Genomic DNA, 10232 nt, shown 5'->3' with positions numbered 1-10232 from the left:
TTAACACTTGAGATCTTAAACATAATCCCTAGGTTTTCCCACCGCTAGACAAACATAGGCCATATGTTAGTTAAGCCCCTGAGAAGACCAACCCAGACTAGTTGAGAATAGAAGATTCAGTCTTTTAGAAAAATCAATAAAAGAATATAGAAACACAACAATTAAATGATCAGAAGAATACATACAATATCAACAATCACCGTAAATCAAGTATAATACATAGTTCACCTATTATGCATAGTACCTGATGATGATAAAGTTATAAACTACATTGTAACAATCCAATGCTACTAAAGGGTTCAAATAAAGTCACTGGCGTAATAAAAGGCAGTGAGCAAAAACCTTCAGCACTTGCCTCATAGAAGAAAGAAAAAGAAGCATCAACAGTAAGGGTAGACAGCATGGCAGCAACTCAGTAAAATTCATGAAGACAAAAAAAACAAAGAAGAGAAAAAGGACAAAGGAGGAGGAAAAAAAGGAAAAGATAAAAAAGAAAAAAAGAGTATGAAAAGACGATGCAGGCAGAAAAAAGTAAAAAAGGAAGATAACAAGAAACAAACTCGTCAGTAGATATAGAAAAAGAGGGTCAAGTGTTTTGACTCCTTAGTTTTTCTTCTTCTTCTTTTTTTATTTTTTGGGAATGCTGAATACTTGATCAAAGGCCCGGTGACTAATGGCTAATTTTAGAGCCATGATTTTGGTCTAAAACTGGTTGGGTTAACACCCACAGCCAACCAGACATACAATTCGACTGACTAGTTGGTGTTTTGACCATAAAGGTTTCGACAATTAGCTAAAATCAGCTTTGCTGATCTTCTTCCCTAAAAATCTCAAGTTGAACGCGTTAGGTGTTTTCACTTGTACTATCATTATCATCAATCATTCTCATAATTGTACGTAAATGTGACTCTGGCTTTTATTTTATCTGAATTAAGTATTGAAGTTGTGTTCCTCTAGAAATCAAAAGCAAATGAAGGTTTCTTAATTAAACTTGAGATTTAGCAAAAAATAGCTACATGAAAACCAAGTAATAGTAAAAATTACTAGCATGAAGTGAACCCAATTACCATGCCTGATTTAGATGACGTACAAGTATTTTTCTGCCATCTTGAGTGACAAAAACAGAACTAAGGTAGACCATCTAGCTACACAGCCCATGCACTAGCCTTTCCATCTATCAAAGCACTTGGTTTGCATTTCGCATCATTTCAATTTGCCATGAGGCATAATTCAACTAAATTTAACAGTATCGTCCATACACATCTAATGCCTCATTTTGTAAGCAATATGGACAAGCACCAGGCATGCTAGACACCGAAGCCTGTCATGTGATAAATGCCATATGAATTTCAAGCCTAATGTCAGGGTCTAAATGTCTAGCTGTGGATACGAATATTAAGCATTAGAGAATGTGAACCCACTTCTATTTCCAGTCATCAACATTAAAATTTAGAAGCAAAAAAAAAATTAATAATAATAAACTAAGAAGAACCTTGGAATGTCCATAGGAAAGAAAAGGATAAAAGGAAAAATGATCCAAGATTCCATGAACCATACTTTTTTAAGGAACAACCAGAAACGAACTAGAATTTGGACAAGGAGCAGCATATCCTAATCTGATACAATATAATGAATACAAGGGTTTCTGCAGGCATCTAACCTTTTTTTCACAAGTTGACCAACCACAAGAAAACGGAGAAATTTCAACAGATGGAATACCTTCTGCAAGATCAAAACCAAAGTGGAATATTAGGAATATTAGAAATACAGTGAACTCAAAGTGCAAGCAGATATAAAAGATCCATTAAGATAATTAAGATTTTTAATTGTAGAAATATTAATTGGAATTGTAACTGGTTTTGATGTAACTGGATTACTCCAATTTATTCTATTTATGCATAAATTGCATAAACTAGAGGCTTTTCCCCAAAAAATCCAGGCAATTCATGGGTCAAATTGGAGAAATGCTAAAGCAAAATAACTATGCTCAAACAAGAAATGAAATATATAATTGCCATTAACTTGAAATTGGCCCTTAAAAGCATGTAAGTGACATTGCTTTACAAGCTCTTTCGTATTATATACAATTCAAGAAACATAATTTGGTAAGATCTGAACTCCATCGCAGGTCTAGCAAAAGATTGTAGATAGATTAGAGTAGTCTGGCACCATAAGCTAGCAAGAAATTGATTAAATCATAAAAATGCAGAAAGACAGCAAGCACCATTTCAACAGCCGTTCGTTTGGAAATTACATGCCACCATAAAAAGCTTGCACAAGATAGTGACACTGTTTTATGTACAAGAACAGTGGTGATTGAAGGAAGCAAATATTTCTGAACATCATCAACTCTGAATGGAAATTCCCAACAGCTGTCTCAACCACACCAAAAGAAACAAAAATAAACAGAAAGGAGGAAGTGGTTATTTATTTAAATAGTAAATAACCAAATAACTGGATCACCAGGTCCAAATGACATACCTACAGCATCAACCATGAAGCCTGGACGAGCAACCATTAGGAGGAAACAAAAGGGTATTGTATTTAATCCACCATAGCTACAAATCTCTGGTGCAGCCATATTTGGAATCTTGGATAAGGTTAAATATGGGGATAGTGTAGGTCTTTCAACCAATCTTGGAAAATCTTGGTGCTTCAGTCTTGTATCAGAAGTATAAAAAAATAACATATGTTACATAACAAAAGGCACTTTACAAGATACATAAAACACAATAATTGAAAACATCAGGCTCTTCAGTCTTAAAGTGATATTGTCAGCACGTATTTATCTTCAAAAATATTAGAATATAGTGAGCCCGGCCCCTGAATAAATAAAATTTTATATGCTTTAATATCATTATAGTTTTCAAAATATTGACTGCATTTGTGACTATGGTCCTTAGCAATCCAGGAAGGTCAGCTTCTATATGTCAAATATGTGTTTAGAGTTCAGTTGGATTCTGTCAGTCTAGGCAACCATTTTCGCAAATTTATTGTACAAACAGCAGAAAACAAACCACAGATAGAACTACTTGTTTTATTATTCTGTCAGTCTAGGCAACCATTTTCACAAATTTATTGCACAAACAGCAGAAAACAAATCACAGATAGAACTACTTGTTTTATCACTCATCCACCCACCTAATAGGAATACAAGAATAAGAGAAAAAAGGCTATACTGGTAGTTCAAGAAGTATTGAGGAGGAAAATTCAAATGGTCAATGGGCTTCATTTTCTCGCTTCATTCAGCTTTAGTTATTGGTCTCTAAGTTAGACGGATTCTTCATTTTTGGTGCCACACCCGTGTCAATGCGATGCAAGTGCGACTCCAACATGCACCCAGGCATGGTCAATGCGCATTAGGTGTGGTCACTGGTCAACCTCACCTGGCCAAAATCGTCTGTTTTTTGTTGTGCACTGTCTCTCCCTTTTTCCTTTTTTTCCCCTCTCCCTCTCATTTTCCCCTCTCCTCTCCCTCGTTTTGCCTTTTCCAAATTTTCGATGCCCCTCTCCCTCCCTTTCATACCCCTCTATTTCCCCTTCTGTGCTTTGAAAAGAAAAGGGTGACCTAAAAGAAAAGGACGAACCCTGCCCTTTAAAAGCTGGTTTGTCCTTGAAAAAGGAAGACTAATCCAGTCATCCTCTTTAGAAGATGAGCAGACCCCTGTCAAACCTTAAAAAGGACGACAAGCTACATGTGTTAAACACAAAAACTAATTTTACTTGAATCTAAAATTTTAGAAATGTACTAAAGTAACCTTTGAACAAAATGTTACAACAAAAAAGAATATAAACATATAAGACTATTACATGTGTGTGTTTGTGTAGGTCTTAACAACTGCTTTGTGTTGATAAATAACTAACTTTCCATGTAACCTCCAACCAGAGAAACTTGTCTTTCTAAAAATGTAGACATGCGGTCATGCTATTGAGGAGCCAAACAATAATTATCACATTCTGTTAAGTCTTAAAATTTAAAAATATATACAGAACTAGAAAAGTACGAGATCTACGTCATAATCTGCAGATTCATGTTACATGTGCATTGAGTGCTTTATGAGATTTACATCCTCTAACTCGCATGGATGTATCTGATACATGTATATCTAAGCTCGTGCACTGCAAACTGCGAAAGCAAGCCACCAACAAAATTACTAATCTGTAAAGTGCTTTTGTTGACTAAACTTAACAACCAACAGCAAGCAACCGTGCCATTCTATACACACACATACACATATATAGTCATCTGAGAGAGGACCAAACAGTCCATAACAGACCTACCTTTTGCAAGTGCCCTCACAATCTCAAGATTGAGTGCTGTCACCTGAAGATCAAAAAGAAAAATCTTAAATTTAACAAAGTAAAGCATGCAAAGGCATATACTAAGAAATGAATGCATAGCTTAAGAAAATAATATAGGACAGATAAGAAAGTATTCCTTTCAAACAATCCCGAAAAACAGAAAATGAAAATAAGTTGTAGTTCAAAATGCATGTTATATCACATAGCTTACAAGCCTACTTCCTGGATAACGTAAAAGACTAAAATGTTTCATAATTCATATACTTAACAGTAACAACAATGAATTCAAAGCCCACCATTTTTAGAAACCATGCAGTGTCGCCACTGTCAATCAACCAAGTGAAAGAATAGAACATATCCAAAAGTCAAAACCTATTTTATAGAAAAGAAAAGAATCAACCAAAGGAAAGAACACAATATCCTTGAAATTTGAAACTTACTTTATAGAAAGTAAAAGATAACTGTGAAGAAGTATTTGAGAATAATAAACCCTTCATGTAAAAAAGTTAGATTTGTACCAATATTTTTTTGCATCTCTCAATTTTCAAACAATAGACATGACATCACTTCCTCATCAAATAAATATTGGATGCAAAACCTCCAGTATGAGAAGTTGATTTGGGAAGGCTCTAGGGAAAGACAAGTTTAATATGAAAACCCACATTCTTTTGTAATCTTTCCAATATATAGATATAAATGTTTCTCATAAGAGACTTGGAAATCGCAATACAGCAAAAATTATCTAGTTCATCTCCAACAAGGTTACATTCTTGAGAAAACAAAAATTTAACCTCTCAATCAAAGGGCATTGAATACTAGGTTCAGGGCCCAAATATATACATTGACATGGGGAACCAGCTGCTAGTGGAAGTTCCAATGGCTAGACTCTGGCTGTTGTTATCAGCCGAACAACTAGTTTATTTATATGCTCCATGACGAAAGAGCCGTTCGCAAAAAGACAAATGCAGAGAATAATAAAATATAGAAACAGAAAAGAACAAGCAAAGGATACCATACATATAAAAGAAATTTATATGCATATGTACATTTCCAATTACACATAAACATACATTTAAGTGCATATGTTTATGAAGTTGACGCTTTGCAACAGCTTCTAGCAAATTGAGGACAGCAAAGAGAAATTTATGCTGAGAGGTCATTACAAATTATTTTAAACTAATGGGAGGTAACCTTACATACTATCTATTAATATAAAATTAGAAGATTCAGTGGCATCAATGAGATACCAGAGGCATGATCAAATAAACCTGCATTAAACAAGGAAAAATTGAAGATTCAGTTCATCAATGAGACACCGAGGTATAACCAAATCATTGTCACAGAAAACGTGTACGGGTATTATACGGCGAGGAATTTCACGGATATAATACAGCAAAGTTGTATATCTCAGGAATAAAACGGAAAAATCTCAGCAAATTTTAAAAAAATTTAAACAATTTATAAATCCTGAAAATTACTAAAAAATAAAAAAAATCATAAAAAATATGAAAAAAATGCAAAAAACGCATATAATACGTGTTTTTTTCACATTTTTTATTTTTTGGCATTTTCTTAAAAAAGACACATTTTTTCACGTTTAATACAGCTGACTTTGTTTTGGCATATTATACGTGTTTTTTTCCAATAGTACGTGCATGTTGTGAAATTGGACCAAATAAACCTGCACTATAGATAGTATTCAGAACTTTGGAAGGTAGACTATGGAATCTAATATCAAGATATATGCATATAAATAGCAAGGTAAAGAAATTTCACAAAAACCAGCAGGGCATCTTACAGATATTCTTGTTGCCACAAAACCAGCAGTTACAAGAGGTAAATGCAATCCACCTCTGTGAACTCCAGCTCTACTTGCCTGGAAGTGCCCAAAGGACCCTATAAACATTTTTAAATGAGATATTAAAATGATTTCATGATAAGCTTCTGTTATAACAGTGAGATTAGTAACATACTAACAAGTCTAACATGCATTATAACTGCTGTTAGGAGATGGATGTGTACATTTTTCACATATTCAAAATCCTTTTCATTTAGCCTCTTATCTAGGTTTCCACCAGTCCAGAATTATATTTCTCCTCCAGTGGTTGTTGGGATTTTTTATTTTAATTTTTTTCCTATGACAAGGGTCTTTTTGTCATTTAGCAAGAAAGGCCAGCTGCACAACAATTGAAACATCCTAAAATATCTCTGATAAAAGGGCTAATAATAGCTAAGATGATGATCTTAAATCAAAAGAGCACAAAATAATAACAGGGACGCAAAACGGAAATGGACAAAAACTTTATGAATAAACAGTAAAATTACTGTTTAAAACAGTGCTATTGCAAACAGGATTTCTCCCTTATAGACCAAACAACACGAGAACAAAGAGAAAGAACTCAAAGAAAACTAGCCATTGGTTAGCTCCAACAGCTCTAAAAAGAGCCATTGGAGCTCGTTATCCAACCAGATCCAATCTGGCCAAATTCCAAAAATGTCCAGATGTAAAAATAAAACAAAAAATAGAGAAAAACACTAAAATAAAGACTTAAACCTATATATAAGCACATATATCAGAATTATACATTCATATATATATAACCATTATTGTACATGTATAAAACATATACAGCTGAGATTGAATATATATGTACGCATAAGTACAGCATATATACATGTCTTTACATGTTTCCTAACAACGTCATCTTCTGGGTCCCTCTAGGAGGTTATCAAAAGACTGCACTCCATAATGCATTGGCCGCCTGATGAATAAAGGTATCTATATTTCAAGATTATGCTCGTCTGGCTGTCATTTCATTATGTAGTTCTTTTGGGACACCATCGTACCTGTTACAATATTCATTGTTAATGGGATGAAGCAACTATCCAACTTTACTTAAGAGATGCCCTTTGTGCAAAAAAATGGCTAAGGAACCAAATTGGGACCTCCTCATAGTAGAACTTATAATTTTTTCTGAAGAAATTCAGCTGCACATGCAACATGAAGCTCATCTCCGCAGGAAAAAGGAAAAAACAAACACTAGGTTTTGGCACTTAAGTTCTCATGGACCAAGAAAAGCAGGCCTCAGGTCTCTAACATAAGGGTGTTGCATCTTCTGACAGTTAAGAACGGTGGCAGTATCTGATGAAGATGAACACTCTCATGAAATAACTTACAGGTATACGCAAGGGGCCTATTTGGCGATAAAATTTCTGGAAGTTCAAGTGGGAGGACAAGAGAAAAGCACGCTTAGATGCTGGGTACATGAGGTGACAACTCTAGAAAGCTAATGTACCGATTAAAAGCTAAGCTTAAACAAATTAGTTTCACAATGCAGGACAGTAGGTGTAATTGCAAGTTCCAACTGTGATTCTTCTGACCCCATATCACCTTAAATGCTGGTGCTGGAGGACAAACTTGAAATGGTGGCCCAGACAACAGTAGTCACAATGTTCACCGATGGAAAGTGTAAGATTAGGTTGGAGTTGGGTGAATGTCAGATGATAAAGGACAATCTGAGGCTTGCACAAACAGTGTGAGTCTGAGGTTTGATATTTTCTATGTTGCCAAATTGGTCAGGGATCAATTGTGTGCGGAAAAACAAGAGCCAGATTGGTACATCACGGAAAATTTCTTCGTGCAGGGTTTTAGATAGACAGTGTTTCACCATAGCTTTGGTGCCTGGTTTTTCTGTTATAAAATCATCTCTCAGTAATCCCCTAGCAATTTTCAGGAAGCTAATTTAAATTCAGCTTTCCCTTTTTCATGAAAGAAAGGAAAAAAGTAACATTCTCCTACGTGCATATGGATACCATACCAAAAATGTAAAATTGGTGCATTGGTCAACCTGTTTGTTGCAGTTGTCTCAATGCACTTTTTCTGTAGCCAATTGGAGTGCATTTTCTACCACACTTGGCTACTTACATTCTTACAGAAATCTTGCTCCTACTTATCGCAAAATTTTACTCCAAAAATCTTTACAATCTGTGGGCATACAAATCAAACACAACGTGAAATTTCAAACATGCTCCATGAACCACAATGAAAGCACTCGAACTCAAAACTTGATCTGCAATATCTGCAGGAATAGTTGGAGGGATCCCCGACTGCTTGCTCCAATCCATCGTGTACCCCCTTGCAGTAGAATGCATTATGACCTCCCTCAACTGTGATGCAACTGCAGCAAGATCTTTGTCATTTATGTGCTCCAGCACATCTTTATGGGTAACTGCAGATCCACCTAAGTTTGTACCCAAACACAAAGAATGTCATTAATCTAGAACGTGCAAATCTAAATCAAGTTCCCTAAAACAACCAAATCCAAAATGAACCATATCTGCAGGTAACATTATAAAACACAGAAAAGAAACCAAAAAGAAATGTCCAAAAAAACAACAAAAAATTAACAGAAGCCACTCTTGGTTCCTCGTCCCTACCTATATGGATAAAACTTAAGATTACTAACTAGGCAGCCAAGAAGCACGTCTATTACAAAATACTCTCCTAAGCTGTTACACAAACCAAATAATTAACAAACACAGACACCTAACAAGTGCAGTTTGATAAATAATCGGATCGAAAAGTGTTTCAACGTGGGAAATGAAACGCACATGCTAGTAGCATATTCGTCAAGGGACCCGCTTCTGTCATAAGTCACCGGAGTGCTTTAACAACTCGTCTTGGCAATCAGGGAGTGGTGTTGTGCTACTTCACCAACACAAAGTAGGAGGATACTTGGACAAGATGTCGATACACTGTAGCAAGTACACGGTCAAGCATTCGCAAAGATACTGGAGACTATAATTCACAATCTCTTTCTTCAGAAACTGGAAGATTTATCGGCCGCTTTCCTCTAAAATAAGCGTGATTCCGGTATCGCATTCGTCTGTCGGATGAATCGGACTTAGAACTTGCATTTCCAATCAATGATCTGGGGAAGCGTGAAGTCCCGTTAGACTAGCACTATTGATGGTGACAATACTCGAGCTCAACACCAAGGAACTTGGGATGAAGAAAATGACAAGATTCGAACCCGACATCCGTTGGTTATAGCTATTTTGGAACTGCTGATATGATCTATACAATTGGTTGATACTTGATAGGAAAGCCAGAAGTCAGGCTCCGCGGAGCAGTTCCTGTGAGCCAGCGAGTTACAAACAAACCTAACCAGTCTATAAGATATAGACAAACTTCAGTCTGCCACATTATGAAGAAGATGATGAAGCAGGGGTAGGAATCGGGGTTAGGCTCACGTACCAAGTTTGACGATGCAACGAAGAGGTCTGCTAAGGCTCACAGGCGAAGGCGGTGCCTCGTCGGCCATGTCGATGAAATCAACACTTTGGTGGAAGAACGGAAACTCGAGAACTCTCTCCAGCAGCAAGAAACTGAGAAAGGCCTGAATATTTAGCCGCAGGATATAGTGTGATGTTTTAACACGTTTCTTGGATCAATTTTTCTTTAACGGCTTTCTTGGGGGCAATCTTCAAAACACAACGAACAGCCACCGATAAAAGCTTGGATCTTTAGTAAGAGTTTGCCCCTTACCGGCCACGTTCATTATAATGGCTAATTAATGTCTATCTTTTGGACACAATTAATGTCCGTGTTTTGTGTGTTGCCTAAGAATTCCAATAGTTCAGTTTAAATATTTGGGTACCAGGCGTATTATTGCTACCAAGCGACTCTTATGGTGTTCGGCAATAGTAGCTGATACCAACAGTATTTCAAATTGTCTCAAAAATTGATGTATATTTATAACAAAATTGTGCAATTGTGCTAAAATCTTGTACCAAGGGTCTCATTTGAGCTCAAATATAGTTTATCATATTTGGGCATCGATATAAGTCAATGGAAAGAAGACATTTTCTCATGATGTCGTTAAGTGGTCATTTTACAATTGGCAGCAGGACATTATGAAGATATTTAA

General features: G+C 35.9%; 1 protein-coding gene across 1 annotated transcript; it reads right to left on the bottom strand.

The window, feature by feature from the left end:
• Positions 1 to 4106: 4106 nt before the first annotated feature.
• Positions 4107 to 9626, bottom strand: LOC116245221 (isopentenyl phosphate kinase). The gene is made up of 6 exons (XM_050075505.1): positions 9560 to 9626; positions 8328 to 8543; positions 6101 to 6198; positions 5550 to 5570; positions 4282 to 4324; positions 4107 to 4126 (listed from the first exon to the last, which is right to left on the bottom strand). Exons 1-6 carry the CDS (start codon positions 9624 to 9626, stop codon positions 4107 to 4109), a joined length of 465 nt encoding a protein of 154 aa, XP_049931462.1.
• Between the last annotated feature and the right edge of the window lie 606 nt (positions 9627 to 10232).

The sequence above is a fragment of the Nymphaea colorata genome, unplaced genomic scaffold, assembly GCF_008831285.2.
Source record: "Nymphaea colorata isolate Beijing-Zhang1983 unplaced genomic scaffold, ASM883128v2 scaffold0579, whole genome shotgun sequence".
NCBI classification, from domain to species: domain Eukaryota; kingdom Viridiplantae; phylum Streptophyta; class Magnoliopsida; order Nymphaeales; family Nymphaeaceae; genus Nymphaea; species Nymphaea colorata.
Note: the sequence above shows the minus strand (reverse complement) of the source record. Positions and strands in the feature narration are given on the sequence as shown.

What these genes read in the sequence shown, in the direction of transcription:
- LOC116245221 (XM_050075505.1), bottom strand. Translation starts at nt 9,626, where the DNA reads ATGGCCGACGAGGCACCGCCTTCGCCTGTGAGCCTTAGCAGACCTCTT. An exon ending in CATTGTGGTTCATGGAGCAT is followed by an intron (nt 6,199 to 8,327) that starts GTTTGAAATTTC and finishes AAATGTTTATAG; the next exon opens with GGTCCTTTGGGCACTTCCAG. An exon ending in TGTGAGGGCACTTGCAAAAG is followed by an intron (nt 4,127 to 4,281) that starts GTAGGTCTGTTA and finishes TTGCTTTCGCAG; the next exon opens with TTTGCAGTGCACGAGCTTAG.